General features: G+C 43.7%; 1 protein-coding gene across 2 annotated transcripts in view; it reads left to right on the forward strand.

The window, feature by feature from the left end:
• The window catches only part of LOC111150895 (consortin, connexin sorting protein), a 111369-nt gene extending 96314 nt beyond the window's left edge, over positions 1–15055 (forward strand). For both annotated transcript variants that reach the window (XM_022508577.1, XM_022508578.1), the window contains exons 10-11: positions 9364–9499; positions 12382–15055. In XM_022508577.1, coding sequence (XP_022364285.1) covers positions 9364–9499; positions 12382–12587 — 342 coding nt within the window. In that variant the 3' untranslated portion in view covers positions 12588–15055. The remainder of the gene's footprint in view (positions 1–9363; positions 9500–12381) is intronic.
• Positions 15056–16900: the final 1845 nt, after the last annotated feature.

Below are 16900 nucleotides of genomic sequence, written 5' to 3' on the forward strand. Positions count from 1 at the left end.
ACTACGAACAAAACTAATTTCCTTAATACTGTAAGAGTAGAGTTTTGAGCTAAGTAAAATGTCCAGGTGATAGTAGGTTTGCTTGTAAGTGCAAACTTCTTCTTTTTTTTTTTTATATGACAGAGAGAGAGTGAGAGAGCATAAGCAGGAGGAACAGCAGAGGGAGAAGGAGAAGCAGGCGCCTGCTGAGCAGGGAGCCCAATGCAGGACTCGATCCCAGGACCCTGGGATCATGACCAGATCCAAAGGCAGACACTGAACCCACTGAGCCCCCGACGCGCCCCACAGACTCCTTTTTAATCCAAACCGGGTTACATGCTCTCAGCAGAATTCTCCTAAGGCCATCTCCGGTCAGGTGCGGAGGATTCAGTGAGGAATGAGATGAACTTCTGATTTCATCTCTTGGGGGCTCACTTGGGTAATTTTACTAAAATTGTTTTTAGAATATTTTTCATGCTTCGTACTTGAGTGAGTAGGGGATACACAGCATAACGTCCACATGGCTGTCCCGTCCTAGGCAGCCCTCTGGTCTCTTCCCACCCTGCCCTTCCTGTGAGTGACTCTGCCCCTCACCGCCTTCGTCAGTGCTCCCCACTCTTCCGACCTCTGTGCTTTTGGTGGAATGTTCTTTCACTGACAGGTTTTCCCTTTCTACCGGTCTCTCTGCCCTCATTCTCCTGCCTCTTGGGCATTCCTTGGCTCCGGCTGCTGCGCTCCTGGGCCTTGACAACAACCGCCAGGCCAGTGTCCTTTAAACAACCAGGTTCATCCCATCAGATGGAACAGTTCGTGCACCATCTCAGAGAGAACTAAAACCATCTACACTAATTTAACTCAGTGATGCAGAGAGATGTGTAAATGAAACTTTTCTGGATTTGAGAAGCATTTTTAAATCCAGAATAACTTTGCCAAGTAAAATGATAGCTTAGTGTCTGGAGCCCTGATATTCTTTCTTACGTAAAAATGAGCAGGACATGCTCTCACCAGAAGTAGAACAAGCACTGTTTTTAAAAAGCATTAGAAACATTTAAGCTCATAGGTTTTTAATATAAGAAGTTTATCACAGGGTGCCTGGGTGGCTCAGTTGGTTAAGTGTCTGCCTTCAGCTCAGGTCAAGATCCCAGGGTTCTGGGATCGAGCCCCACATTAGGCTCCCTGCTCAGCAGGAAGCCTGCTTCTCCCTCTCCCATCCCCCCTGCTTGTGCTCATTCTCTCTCTGTCAAATAAATAAATAAAATCTTTTTTAAAAGTTTATTACGTGTGCAGCATCAGCAAAGTAGGGAGATTCACTCTTTTGTTCCCTTCTCAGTATTTTTACATAACTTCTGTGTGTACCATGACATCGCAGATGCAGTGACTAAAAATTCAGACAGGGACATTCCATGTGTAAAGCCTGCATTTCCAACAGGTGTCCAACTCCAGGTGTTCTCTGTTGCGTGAATTTAACTATCCTGGTTTTGGGGAAAAGATGAAATTTTATTGCAATGCCCATAATATTCTGACATTATTATTTTAATGTTGGAATTCAAACTCCCCTTACCCAAGGAGCCTGGTAATGCCAAAATTCATTGACTTGCTTGGTACTGGAAACTGGGAGGGCTGTGATAGCTTCTCTTAAAACCCTTCAGCTATTCCAAGGCGCCTGGGAAGCTCAGTTGGTTGAGCTTCCGACTCTGGACATGGGCTCAGGGTTGTGGGATCAAGCCCCACCACAGGCTCCACACACAGTGCAGGGTCTGCTTGTCGCTCTCCCTCTGCCCCTCCCCCCACTTCTGCACGTGCTCACTCTCTGTCAAATAAATAAATAAGATCTTAGAAAACAAAAGTTACAAAACTCTTCAGCTATTCCTAGCATCAAACCTGAGACGAGAAGTATTTTCTTCAAATTCAAGGTGGCGCCCTGATCCAATCGCATACTGCTAATAAAAGTCCACTCCACTTGTAGTAGATTGTTCCATGAGGGAGTGGGGGTTGGGGAGTTATTTAGTTTTCTAAATGAGTGACATTGAGTATTGGGTAAATTTTTTGAAAATTAATCTGTCTTTTCACACTGAAAATAATCATAGTATACAATTCAAAAGGTCCCCTTTGTGAGCACATTTTAGGAGCATAATACGTCACATGGAGATAAGCCACTCATTTTTCTTCGTTAATATGTACACGTGTAATCTATTTGCAGGGATTTGGTAGTTGGGAAAGAAGCCAGTTTGCTTCTCCAAATCTCCAAATCTCCAAGCTTCCCCAAAGCTTGGTGCTCTAAAACGTTTTTAATCTGAAAGAGGGCAGGACATGTTCCTGGCTCTGTCTGTATCAGCCCCATTTACTTAGGTATCTTCAGATCTCCCTGTGTCCCAAGAAACAAAACCTTAAACTTTCTGATGGGGAGAATGCTGACAACCCAGAGTTGCTGTTGGATTTATCATCAGAGAAGCTGTGTCCCTCTCTGCTCTCTGTGCAGTCTCCAGCTCTGTCTCTGGGCTAGATTGCCAGGATGGGGAAGTTACGTGAAGACGAGCCACTGTGGGATTCCACACGGAGTTAAGATGGCAGCCAGGGCTCAGCAGCAGTTTAGGAAATCCTGTAGGTACCTGGTCTATGGATCCTGCACAAAGGAGGGTTTTAGAAACAGTGACTGTGGTCTTCTGTGCAGGGGAGCAGGGCAAGTGGAGGAAATGCAATCTTCCAGTCCTAAAGAGGCTTCCTGGAAAGTGTCCTCTACAAAGCCAACACGTTATTGTCAATAACAGAACCTAGACAGAGTAAGGCTTTGGTTTTGCTTTTAAACCTAGTGTACTCAGAAAAATGAATAACCTTTGAAGACCTATTTAGTTTCGATTATGTTAAGGGGGAAATCTATGTTATCTAAATAAGTGTAAGCTAGGTGCTGTCTATATGTACACTGGTTGTCTGTGTATTCATTTTCTCTTTGGCATATTTGTTGAGCACCTACTGTATTCTAGAAACTGAGGACACACCAGCGAACTCAGGTCAGCCTCTTGTGAAGCTTACTCTCTAGAGGGAGAGACCCATGATAAATAAGGTCACATAAAATAAACCATGTAGGGGCTCCTGGGTGGCTCAGTTGTTGAGTCCGACTCAATCTCAGCTCTGGTCTTGATTTCAGGGTTGTGAGTTCAAGCCCCACATTGGGCTCCACATGAGGCATGGAGCCTACTTGAAAAAATAAAATAATCAACAATGTAGGTTCAGATATTAGTATAAGTGCTGTGCCAGTCTCAGCAGGGTGAGGGATCGAGAGAGATGGAGCTGATGGGCAGGGTGGAGGAATGGGCTCTTTTTTAAATCCAGGGGGAGGGAAGGCACTGGGAGAGCCAGCACAGCTGGGGCACAGTGAACAGGAGAAGAAGAGCAGAGAGTTCAGGAAGACAGGGAGTGTGAAGCCGGTGCCTGTAAGGCCTCCAGACCAGAGTAAGGAACCAAAATCACATTCAATCATGGTGGAAAGCCGTGGTTTAGAACAGGAGGTGTGACCTGACCTCCTGCTGCTCTGTGGAGACTAGAAGGTATGGAGACGGGGCCAAAGCAAGGAGACCCATCAGGTTATTTCCACAGTGGAGGTGAGAAGCAGCGAGGGTGGGGTTCAGGTCTTAGCAGTGGATGTGGGCAGGAAAACCAAGTGTTTGTTCTGGAGTCTCCCTATTTAAACAGTTTACTGGGGGTTAAAAAGTGGAGTGGTTCTTGACATTCTTATTTCTTTTCCTGTTTTGTACTTATGAAATAATTCTGTTAAGCAAATTACAAAAAAACATGAGGTAGTGCCTAATCTGGAAACAATAGAGACATGATAAAACTCTTTATTTTTTTAAAAACAACTTCTTCCTCTTTAAACTCATCTTTTAAAACTTCCACACTGGGGGCGCCTGGGTGGCTCAGTCGGTTAAGCAGCTGCCTTCGGCTCAAGTCAGGATCCCATGATCCTGGGATGGAGTCCCACATAGGGCTCCCTGCTCAATGGAGAGCCTGCTTCTCCCTCTCCCTCTCCCTCTGCCTGCTGCTCTGCCTACTTGTGCTCTATGTCTCTGTCAAATAAATAAATAAAATCTTAAAAAAAAAAAACAACTTTCGCATTGACAGACTTTGATACTATTGGTTTTTCCTGCCTTCTTGCTCTGTCTGACCTGCAGTGTTGTAAGGTGCATGACTGTGGGGTCACAGGTCCCCACCATGTTTTTTCCGAAAGATGGCTTTCCTCCCCGTAGACGCCTCCTCTTGCTCCAGCTGTCACTTATAATACTAATTTGCTGTTTTAGGAGCCATGGCATTAATCTACTTGCAGATTAATTGAATGACACAAAAGATCTTTCATCTCTCCATCTCCTCCCCCACGTTGCTAGATCAATGGATTTAGCCATTAGCTAATGGTGTATAAGGTAAGGATTTGTTGCTAGAGGTACAAAGTACTTCAGAAAGACAAAAGAAACCACTTAGGCTTATTTGAAAATTCTGTTTATCTCACTTTAATTGTAACATTAACAGAGGACACCAAGCAAAATTTTAATAGTCACAGAAAATAAGATCTCTTCCCATAAAGAAAAGGGCAAGAGGTTTAACAAGCTTGTATCAAACTCTGATGGTAGTTGGTGTGACAAATGTAATAAGCAAGTTATATGAGGTGTCTGAGCTTGGCTTGTTCTGTAATATGGGACTAATTATGCCTGAGTGATAGAGTTGTGAAGATCACGTGTGGCATGTTGTGTAAGTGTGTACCGACTGGCCAAATTACAGGTCTTATGATGGAGCCCAAACCTAAAGGCGCTGGCAGGGACCATCACATTCCTTCAGTGAACAGTGGCGGTAAATTTGACATATTTTTCTAGAGTGAACTCACCAGCGTGTAAGCTACTTAGAATATACGAGTGTGATTTGTGAATGTTAATTCTCAAGGTGGTCAGAAACTTTTTTTTTTTATAAGAGAAACTGACAGACTACAAAGGTGGTTTCCTTTATCTTACTAAATATCTCACTTTGATATTAATTCAAATATTTAATAGAATGACCCTTTCCCAGCTAATTAAAATAATTTACATTTTAAACATTTCTGTGGAACATATTTCTTTTTTATTTTTTTTTTTATTTTTTTTTTTTAAAGATTTTATTTATTTATTTGTCAGAGAGAGAGAGAGAGAGGGAGAGAGAGCAAGCACAGGCAGACAGAGCAAGAATGGCAGGCAGAGGCAGAGGGAGAAGCAGGCTCCCTGCTGAGCAAGGAGCCCGATGTGGGACTCGATCCCAGGACACTGGGATCATGACCTGAGCCGAAGGCAGCTGCTTAACCAACTGAGCCACCCAGGCGTCCCCGTGGAACATATTTCTATCATTTGAAATTGAAGACCCAAATAATGTCTTGGCAAACAATAAACTGACCTCAAGTATATCATCTGTTATCAATTCAGGGAGACTAAGTTTACTACAGCTTTCCAAGCATTAAAATAGACAATTTAAAGTATTTTTTGATTGGGGGAGGTGGGAAAAAAGCAGAACAGAGAAATGATGAGTCAAAACACAAAATCCTGTCACTTAACATTATAATTCACATATTCAAGGCATCTTCCAAGTGCTGGAAACACAAGACAGTTCTCAGAAACAGTATTACAACCCATTAATAAGAGCATCCAATACATTACAACAAAAAAGCATGTGTTCCTGTCCAAAATTCACCAGCCTCGAAATTCTGGATTGAGCGAGTCTCTGTCATTAGAGGAATCTTATGTGGTGTCTGCTTTCTCCTTTAATTTTGGGTGCAGGCAGCTCTAACAGCGAGGCCCTCTCAGTATTTTCCTTGTCACAGAAGGTTTACTGTGTGCCAGTGGAGTTACAACATAATTTTTGTTTTTTATGATCAGTTAATTCTTAAAATGCTATTTAAGACGATCATTGACATTTGAGGGGCCGCACAGTAGAACTATTTATTTGCAAATGTACGGGACTAGGCCAGATGGATGTTTTGTTTTGCTTTTGTTTTTAATTCTTCACTTATTCATGGAGTACCACCAGCAACAATTACATTAATTACAGCTTAGACTTTTTTTTGTTGTTGTTCTCAGTGGAAGGGCTGTTATATTTTGTTTAGATAGGAAAGAAACTTGGTAATTGAAGTGGACAGCTAAATTTGGTTTTTAAAAGATTTATTGTTTTGAGATTTAAAAATTTACGTTTTAATGCTGACATTGTGGTAAAAAAAAAGGGGGGGGGACATTGAAACTTTGTGAGGAGGTCGTTTGGAGAAGACACGCTTCTGGTGTGTCCTAAATCATCTTCTCTACCTACTTAGAAACACTTGGCAGTCTTTTGCATAAGACCTTCAACTAAGACCCTGACCTTGCTTTGGCTTACTTGCCTTTCTACCATAGAATCAAGGAAAACTCTGCCAAAGTTGTTTCTTAAACTTTATGTTTGACTGCCTTGGTGTGGTAGGTGGAATTTCTGTGGTAGGGGTAGGTTCTAAGACCCCTGCCCAAAAACCTTTTTTTTACTTTCTCTCTCTTTTTTTTAAAAGATTTTATTTATTTATTTGAGCGAGAGAACACAAGCAGTGTGAGGCACAGAGGGAGAAACAGACTCCCCACTGAGCAGGGAGCCCGATGCAGGGCTCGATCCCAGAACTCATGACCTGATCCGAAGGCAGACGCTTCACTGACTGAGCCACCGGGTGCCCTCCTGCCCAAAACTCTTGCCAAAACTTAAAGGACCACACCCACCTATTGTAGTCTAAGAGTTTCCCCCTTGGCATTCATCTCCTGGGCCTAAACTTGGACCCACCATCCCTTGTTCCATGTCTGTAGCCTAGGAATTCAGGGCCACGAGAAAGGAAAGCTCCCCAGAGGAGGTCCCTGAACCCGACTCAAAGGAGAGAAAAGAGCACATGCCCTCACTTCATACTGGGGTGCATCTGCTGAAACAAGCGATTTTTGGTGGGAGAGGAAAAGAAAAAGAAAGTATAAGGTGTGGTTAGATTTCTAGCCAAGAATTAAGGCTTAGGTGGGGGGGCGGGGTCAAAACAGAATGTTGACCCATCTCACACAACTGTAATTTCTCCCCTCTTTCAAAAACTTGTCACAGTTCATTGCCTCCCACAGTAAATAAGGTGGGGCCACTTGGGAAGGCTTATAGTCCTTAACTGCGTGACTTCCAGAGCCAGATGCCCCAGATGGGGCCAACAGGGACTAGGGTAGGGACCTACCAGCTGGTGCACCAAGACTGGTGGCTGGGTCTTGGGAGCACATCAGTGTTTTTCCAGATGACTTCAGAGGTTCGTTCAGTCCTTCAACATACCTTTGTTCACATTCACTGTCTTTTTTTTCATGTTGTTAGTCACCATACAGTACATCATTAGTTTTTGGTGTAGTGTCATATTCCAGAGGTGTAAAGGTAACAGTAATGCCACTCTGGGGCTCATCCACACACTTCTCCCCCACTGCCAATTATTAATAGGATTTTTTTTCTTAGTATTTAAAGCAACTTGAAAACACTTATGGTTAGGTGAATTCACTGTAAGTAAATGTATGACTTTATTTTATGGAGAAAATAGATCATGAAAATAGAGAGGCTATGAAAATTCACCCCCCCTTTTTTCCTACATTTACAAAAAATAAAAAGAATATCAGTGATACATCATTGGTAGTAATATAGCCATTAGAAGTCATTTCCAGTTTCCATCTCTTGCTCTTCAGAGATTTCTTAGGACTCTTTTCCTCTCCGTTTCAGTGTGGTGTGCATGAAGTCGTTCGCTGCTGCAGAAAGGGGCTCTTTAATGTTGGATAAAGGGGGTGTTTGATGTTGTCGCTTTCTAAAGAAACATTTGAAAGTCTGTTCCTTTGCATATTTGTACTTTCCATTTTAATGTCACTAAAGTGCTTTAGTTTTCTCAAAAGAAGGACATCATCTGAAATACACATTTCCTATAAAAAGAATAAATTGCTAACATTGATTTTTTTTTTTTTTAAGATAATGGTTTCTATAGACCCATGTTCAGGGAAGCCCAGTAGAAGATTATATTGAGTCATTTGGCCCTAAAAGCCTTGAGTTATAAAAAGAATGAACAGGATCAGTAATATTTATGCATAGCACATTATCAGCAATGGCTGGCTGGAGCTGGAAATCGCATTAAGTATTTTATGCCATCGATCAGACAGATGGCATCACAAGCAGAGCCCTCAGCTTCCAGTGACCTGCTCCCAGCAAGTCGCTGACATCTGCATGTTGGGCCCACAATGCCCACCTGTGTCATCACCTGCAGCTTAGCCATCAGACCAACTCACAGGTTAACTTCTTCGAATCAACCTGCTGCTTGTTGTGGGGGAGGGGGGGACTTTGCTTCCTGCGTGGCTCCATCAGCTGATCCCCTTCTCCCTACACCGTGGAGTCTCTGAACTCCTAAATGGCAAGGGTTTTTGTTTTTGTCTTTGTTCCTAAAGAAAGTGTGGGGCGGAGGCAGCATAGAAAGGGGTAGAGGTGGGGGACAGGAGATTTTAGGCAGCTCTTTCTCCAAAGGGCCAAGTAGTACACATTTTAGGCTTTAGGGTCTGTTGGAGCTCCTCATTTCTGCTGTTGTAGCAGCCCCACAGGGTGTGTAGATGAATGGGCTTGGCTGTGTTCCAATTAAATGTTATTTACAAAAAGTAGGCAAGGGGCCCTTGGCCTACTGCCCATAGTCTGTCAACCTCTGGGAATTACAAAGCAACATATCCCTAGGAAACTGGCTCTGAGATATTCCAGAAGAGAAGTCCTTAAAATACTTTGAGCAGTAGAGCCTAATTTCATAAATACATAGTGTCTCAGAGGACCTGAGCTTGCCACCCGTTTTGATGTTAAGAGTTGGCATTGGGGGCGCCTGGCTGGCTCAGTCGGTAACACGCGACCCTCCATCTCGGGTACTTGAGTTCATGGCATCAAGTATATTTCACATCTCACATGTTCGTTTCTTAAAAATTGCTGGTGAATGGAAGAAGAAGTGGCGGGCATCAGCGTCTGGTATACGGCAAACACCAGCCGTCATGATTAAGCAGAGTGGGGCCGTGAGTGACCATTTTACCGGGGCCCTCGGGGGACGTGGAACCGAGAGCCGGGTGGGAACGGGGAACCGTGTTTCCGGTCCCTGCGCGCTGCATCAGACTGCGGACCCTGGAGCCGGCTCTGGGCCGGGGCACAGCCGCTCGAGTTTCAGATCTGTGTTATTTGGCGGTCATCTCCATAAAGTCAAAGTATTACTCTGTTGTAACGATTCTGATAATTAATTGTGATGGGGGTTTTTTCTGTAGGAGTTGGGTAAACCTGTAATAGAAATGCCAGTGCCTGTTGAGTAGAATCGGCCTCTTTACTGTTCCTGTGAACCATCTCCGACAGGTAGTCCCTGCGGAAGGACTGGTCTCTATCTTAAAGAAGAGGAATGAGGGTGTAGGAGACCATCCTGCCCAGATGCAGCAGAAACCATCAAAACGAAGAGTGAGGTTCCAGGAGATCGATGATGACTTGGATCAAGGTAAAGCACCCCCGGGGGTGGAGCCCCGCCCCCCCAGTCTAGCACGGAGCTACTTCTCTGGGTCGACTTGGGAGCATGTTTGGTAATGGGGTTTGTAAAAAGAGCATGTGTACTCTGTTGCTTTAGTATATGCTGTAAAACACATAGAATCAAATGATCATCAGCAATTCTGTTATTCCTGAGCATTTGGTTCAAATAAGTGAGCAAGTCATAAACTTCAACTCCTGGCCTCCCTGTCTCACCGATGGACAGTCTGCTTAGAGCTCATTCAATTTCCTGTTTAATACCTTTTTTTTAAGTGAGCCTGCTCTTGTCTTTTTTTTTTTTTTTTTTTAAGTAGCCATTCATATTCCTTTGGAGATCTGAGAAATATTTCTGGATTACAAGGATATTCTCTGGTGATTTCTTTCTTTTTTTTTAAAGTATTTTTGCTTTTATTTCTTAAAAAGATTTTATTTATTTGAGATAGAACGAGAGAGAGAGTGCACATGCGCACATACAGGAGGAGCAGCAGGTAGAGGGAGAAGCAGACTCCCTGCTGAGCAGGAAGCCCAATGCAGGGCTGGATCTCAAGACTCCAGGATAATGACCTGAGCCAAAGGCAGTTGCTTAACCAACTGAGCCACTCAGGCATCACACTGCAGGGGTTTCTACATGACTTTACAGGAGAAAGTGCCTCTGAAGATGCTCACCTTTGCCCCCTCCCCCCAGGCCCCCGTGTGTGCGTTTGTTGCTAGGGCTACCCGAGGCTTAGCTCAGTAAGGGTGAGAAGAAATACAGTACGAGCTTTTCAAGGGGCTTCTCAAGTTTATAAAACGACGGCATTGCTAAAATAACAGAGTAAACACGTAGCTATGCTTCCTAGGTACACAAAGTGACAGCAGTGGAGGTCTTTAAATTTTTACAGTAGAAGCTTCTAAGTTACGGTTATGAAGGAGCCTTGGAAACCAATTGTTCCCATCCCTCCTTTTACCTCTGCACCCAGGCTTCTCCAGAGAGAGTGCTCGGTTCTCTGCACGAGTGGCACTGAATCGTTGCTTACCAAGAGGAGCCCTGGATTCTCAGAGGACGTTCCTACATACTTGGTGGCCATCACATCTTAGCCTGGTCACTTAGCTTCTGCCCGGCAGCCGCCTGTGCCTCACGGCCTCCAGGTTTGGCCATGGAGCTCTAAACAGTGTTAACACCTGTCAATAAAACAAACAAGACAAATGTTTTAAAATAAACTGTGAAGGGGCGCATGGGTGGCTGTCGTTACGCGTCTGTCTTCGACTCAGGTCATGATCCCAGGGTCCTAGAATCGAGCCCCGCATCAGGCTCCCTGCTCAGCGGGAAGCCTGCTTCTCCCTCTCCCACTCCCCTTGCCTGTGTTCCTCTCTCGCTGTCTCTCTCTGTCAAGTAAATAAATAAAATCTTTTTTTTAAACATTTTTATTTATTTATTTTTTTTAGAAAGATTTTATTTATTTATTTGACAGATTGCAAGTAGGCAGAGAGGCAGGCAGAGAGAGGGAAGGGAAGCAGGCTCCCTGCTGAGCAGAGAGCCCAATGCGGGGCTTGATCCCAGGACCCTGGGATCATGACCTGAGCCGAAGGCAGAGGCTTTAACCCACTAAGCCAATCAGGTGCCCCGGAATAGCTGTTTTCTTAATATTGAGAGACCGATATGGACATTTTTATTAAAAACAGTCCTGCCCGTTATTAAGCAAAATAAAAAGAAATCACTGTACTAGCTAGAACATCACTGTTCCACTAAAAGATAAGAGTAAAATTGAGCAATGGCATCTGGGTGGTTCCGTGGGTTAGGCGTCTTCCTTCGGCTCAGGTCATGATCTCAGCATCCGAGGATCAAGTCCCATATCGGGCCCCTTGCTCAGTGGGGAGTCTGCTTCTCCCTCTGTCTGCTGCTGTCCCTTCTTGCTTGCTTTCTCTCTTTCTCAAATAAATAACATTTTTTTTTTAAAAAGTGAGTAGAATGCAAAAGTGATCCCACCCAAAGAAAATTTTTTATTGTTTAATATCAAATTGACCTTGCTTTAAGGTGAGCTCATGATGTGAACTCCAAAGATATTGTAATATTGAGATTGTAATTTGTACCCTAAAATAAGGCTATGAGCATACCAGAAAAGAACTGTCCTTCTTTTCTTTTTTAATAGAGGCGATTATACTCATTGTGTAAATGAACTCGTTTTCATTTTAACATTGACGGGCTCCACAGATGTGTGTGTCTGTGGTGACTAACAGGTATGTGTCTGTGGTGACTAGCAGGTGTGTGTGGTGACAGGTGTGTGTCTCCAGTAACTAACAAGTATGTGTCTGGTGACTAAAAGGTGTGTGTCTGTGGTGACTGACAGGTGTGCGTCTGTGATAACAGGTGTATGTGGTGACTTAAAGGTGTGTGGTGATTGACAGGTGTGTGTGTGTGGTGACAAGTGTGTGTCTGTGGTGACTGACGGGTATGTGTGTGTGGTGACTGACAGGTGTGTGTGTGTGGTGACTAACAGGTATGTGTCTGGTGACTGACAGGTGTGTGTGGTGACTGACAGGTGTGTATCTGTGGTGTCTGATGGGTATGTGTATGTGGTGACTGACAGGTGTGTATCTGTGGTGACTGATGGGTATGTGTCTGTGGTGACTGACAAGTGTGTGTCTGTGGTGACTAACGGGTATGTGTGTGTGGTGACTGACAGGTGTATGTCTGTGGTGACTGACAGGTGGGTCCCATGCAGTCCTCACATGCACTATCTTCCTGTCAGCAACTCGTGCCCCTGGAGGACTCAGGTTAACTAGAAACGTCTACTTACCATGATCAGCGAGAAGACAGCAGACACCGGGATTTCCATTTTGCACCAATTTACCCTTACTCTGTTCTCCTGTTCGCAGATGAAGTTGGAGGTGGTTCCTGTATTTTACTGGTCCTGCTGTGCATAGCAACGGTTTTCCTGAGTGTCGGAGGAACTGCGTTGTACTGCACTTTTGGTGACATGGAGTCGCCCGTTTGTACAGAGTTTGCGGACAACGTGGACTTCTATTACACTAAGCTACTGCAGGGAATGGCGGAACTGAAACACTGGATCTACCTCTCCTAGCGGCGCTCAAGAGGCACAGGCATGCTGGCAGTGAGAATCAAAGAGAGAAACTTTCTAAACTTTATTTTCAGAGTTCTGTAACATGCATCCCCTCCCCGCAGCAAGGAGCCCTGGACTTCCAGAAATGGCAGCTCTAAATGGTGATCCAGAGGCACTCTCAGAACAACCCTGAGGCACAGGGCCATCCGAGCATCGTGGATGGAAGGAATGGGCTTCGGAGAGCACGTCCACCCGCTCCGTGCTGCTTCCTAGTGTAGCGAGCTACGCCCAGCAGAACTTCAAGGGCGCTGGTAGAGCCCCACCATTTTTAGCTGCCTCGTCAAGCTAATGGTTAAAGGACACTTGGTTTACATTTGTTGGTCCAAAGACATCGCTTCCAGCCATCACGCAATAAGTTTGTGTATAATCAAAAGGAGTTACCTTACGGTTTCATTGTCTTTTTTTAGTTAGCTTTGGGAGCTGTGTAATTTAGGCTTTGTGCATTATTTCCAGATTCCATTCTTCATCTGTGAGAAGATCGTGTGTGAGTGTGTGCGCGCGCTTGCACATGCGTGCATGTCTGTTTCAGACGGTTGTCATAAGCAAATACCTGACATAGAATAACAAAGATGATCTTCATTTGAACCTGACTACAGATGTGTGGGCACAGATGGAAGGCTTAACTGTGGAACAGATGAGTTGTAGAAATCTCAGCCCAAAATCAGACACTGTGATAGATCTGGGACAATTAATTTGATTAGCTAGCCAGAAATTAATCACAGGCCTAGAGGTAAAGAGGAAAAACTAAAGAGCTCCTTCTAAGTCTCAGACACCCGGCTTCATCATGGGTTTAGTGCTTCCTGAGGAATGAGGAATGCTAGACCCACTTCTCAGTAGGTGAGCACCTGTTATTAGGTTCTGAGAATCTAAGACCCAGAATACAAAGATCCAGAAGATTTTAGTTCCTGCTCTAGATGTTTTAATTCTGGTCTTATGTAAAATAACCTCCTACTTTGGCAAATGAAATTAAATCATGATATATAATTCAGTATTAACAAATCACACATTCAGATGTTCGAATTTGCATTCATATCATGGGCTTGATTTAGACCTCTTACGGGATCATTAAGCGAAAATTCAATCATATCTTAAATAGGTAAGTGATTTTTGTTTCAATCTGTCAGTTCGGTGGCATTTCCTTTTCTAAGGTACAGTGGTCTAACATTTAGAAAGCCTCACTTTGGCTTTTTATAGCATAGGCAGCCTTTTAACAGAAACAGAACACATGAATTCTAGTTTTTTAGCAAGTGACCATTATTTCATGTTTTTTGCTAGGATCACTTGAAAGAAAAAGGGAGAAATTACTTTCTAGTTGTTACTGGCTGGTACAGTACCTCCCTGTGTGTTTCTCTTATTTATTTAGATTATATGAATTTTAAAGGGCTTTTTATATAAGTTGGAAGTCTGTTGTTGAGCATGCGTTCAGTTATCCCGATGCTATGGATTTAATTGCTATGTACTTAGTGTTTTGATTTTCTACAATTTCAGTTCAGTGTATTTTTAGGCTTGTTCATTTTTAAGTCGGTGTTTTATTTTCACTTATAATACCATTTGACTTGTCTCTATCATGTACCATAAACTGTAATATTTTCAAGGATTATAGATCAAAGATATTTATTTAGAAGTGTACAAGAGACTAAAATTTAGATTCCTTATACTTAAGGCTGATTTTATTAGAGGATTATTTTAATGTTCTATTATAAATTTTAAGAATTTGTATTCAGATGGTATGTAAACTATGTAAAATGTTGATGGTACTATCTCACGTGGTTCTAGAAAAGACATTCACCCAAGTCTGCCGTGCGGGGCATCCCCATCAGAGACAAACCTCTTCTGTTTAACCCTCGTGATTTCTAGTTACAGGAATTTGGTGGTGGGGATTTCTGCCAGTTTTATGTCAAGATAAATCAGAATTTCCCTCCTGTTCACCTCTTTTAGGTCACTATCAAAGTCCTAAATAATCCGTAGCATCACATTTGCCTAAAGGCCACCAGGGCCACCCGTTTCTGAAGCCGAAGACCTCACACTGAGGCACAAGGACTGAGACAGACTACCTGGTTCTCAGGGGCCCAGTTGGGTGTCAGACAAACCATGTGTGTCCTCACGCTTCCCAGGGAGTGTGAGGTGAGCTCAGGAGTGTCTTGGTATCTTGACTTAAAATGAGCACAAAATCTCAACTAGAAAAACTTAGGGCAACTTTTAAAAAAATGTAATAGTCATTTATTGCATGAATTGGAGTAATTCCATCTGGTGATTTAAAAAAAAAAAGAAGAAATTGTTATCTCACGCATAAAAAAATCATCCGGTTTTACTACAATGTAATTTTTTCTGCCATTTGAAAGTACTGACAACTATTTGTAACTAATCTTCCCCAAAAAACTGTATTTGAGGGTAACAGATCAAGCTTGTAATTTAAAATGACACCAACACCGCGTCTCCGAGAGTTTATTTGAGCCGTGGGATACTGAGAAAAATGGCTTTAAAGCAACAGTGAAATGCCTTGAGAGGTTGGTCTGGCCCCACAAGCAGATGGCATTCTATTTTGGGAAGTTTAAGAGGTCTCTACGTGAAAGCTCTTTTGGTTCTAAACCGTTCCCCTGTCTGCCTGACACAGGAACTGAAATTTACTCTGAAAACTCATTCCTTCGGATTTAAAAATCAAAATCCACTGCTGTGAATCTGTGTATTATGCTGAGAGGATTTGAAATTGGAAAGCAGGCCTTATTTTGAAAGGACAGGTGTGAACTGGGGCATGCTGGGGCGGCAGGGTGCGGAGGGGGCAGGAATTGAAAGAGAGTGAGGGAAGGTCGGAAAAGAACAGAGAAACCCTTTGGCTGTGAACCCGCTTGCTGAGCAGCTGGCTTTGTGGGCATTTATCCCCTAGTTCAAAGAGAGACTGATTTTTGTCTTCCCACTGACATGACCTGCCGAACTCTCGTGGATTTCTGTGGGTTTCAGTAATACTCATATACCCCTGGATACTTCCCCGCGCAGTGTGTATGGTGTTTCCACCTGTATTCGTGTGATGCTTACGTCCGGAAACACACATCCCTCCCTGCAGGTTTGTATCTCCCCAGTCCCATCTCTGCTTTCCATCCTGTCACGTTATCTCCACCCTCGAAAAGAATGAGCTGATCAAGGCTTGGGCACAAATTCTGGTGCCATCTGCCGTTTGAAGAACCTCAGAGATCAACATCTATCGTGCCCCATGCACTAGCCCTGTAAAAGCTAGGTAAGCTAAAAATTTCCTGAAGGATTCTAGGTCAGTTTAGCTCTTCCTGTGTTTAGGGTGCTGAGAGACAGGGATCTCTCCTCCCTGGTTCTAATGAGAGGGACTCCTGAACTCAACTTTCTGCCTGTTGCCCTGAGATCGGTGCAGACCGTGAGCAGTGGCGGTTGCCACCTTGCACCTCCACAAACGTGTGTGTGCCTGCCGCGTGCCTAGGACTGAGCTGGGTGCTGGAGCTCCAGGAACAAGAAATCCTAGCAGCTTAAAGAAGTTAGTGTCGGGTGAGGCACATGAGTTTGGGAAGGAGGCATCAAAATGAAGAAATTGAGGTTCTTGCTACCCGTGGAAGTAGAAATTCGAGTTCATTCTCTCTGACCAGGTGTCAGCACTATAAAGAATAAAAGTAAAATTCTAGGGTGCCTGGGTGGCTGAGTCTGTGAAGCATCTGCCTTTGGCTCAGGTTGTGATCTAAGGGTCCTGGGATGGAGCCCCACATTGGGCTCCCTGCTCAGCAGGGCATCTGCTTCTCCCTCTCCCACTGCCCCTCTCCCCACTCATGCTCTGTCTCTCGTTGGCTCACTCTTTGTCTTTCAAATAAAACCTTTAAAAACAAAAACAAAATTGAAACCCCAAATAGCCTTGAATAACACAAATGAAAACCTCACAAAACTCCAGGTCCAGATGCTTCTTCAGTAATTTCTATCAGTCATTTAAGTGAGAAATCATACCCATCTGACAAAACACCTCAGAAAGGAGAGTGTACTTGCCAGTTTGTTTCATGGGACCAGTATCACTCTGAGACCAAAACCAGACAAGACAATAAGAAAAGGTAGTTAAAGACCAACATCACTCGTGAACTTAGACACAAAATCCCTAACAAATACTAGTCGATCCAATCTAACAATATACACGAGAAAATACAGCATCGCAACCAATTGAGATTAACCCCAGAAGTACCATGTTGTTTTCACATTCAAAAATCACTCAATATGGGTCGCCTGGGTGGCTCAGTGGGTTAAAGTCTCTGCCTTCAGCTCAGGTCATG

Source organism: Enhydra lutris, unplaced genomic scaffold, assembly GCF_002288905.1.
Source record: "Enhydra lutris kenyoni isolate GAN:26980312 unplaced genomic scaffold, ASM228890v2 scaffoldscaffold24, whole genome shotgun sequence".
NCBI lineage: Eukaryota > Metazoa > Chordata > Mammalia > Carnivora > Mustelidae > Enhydra > Enhydra lutris.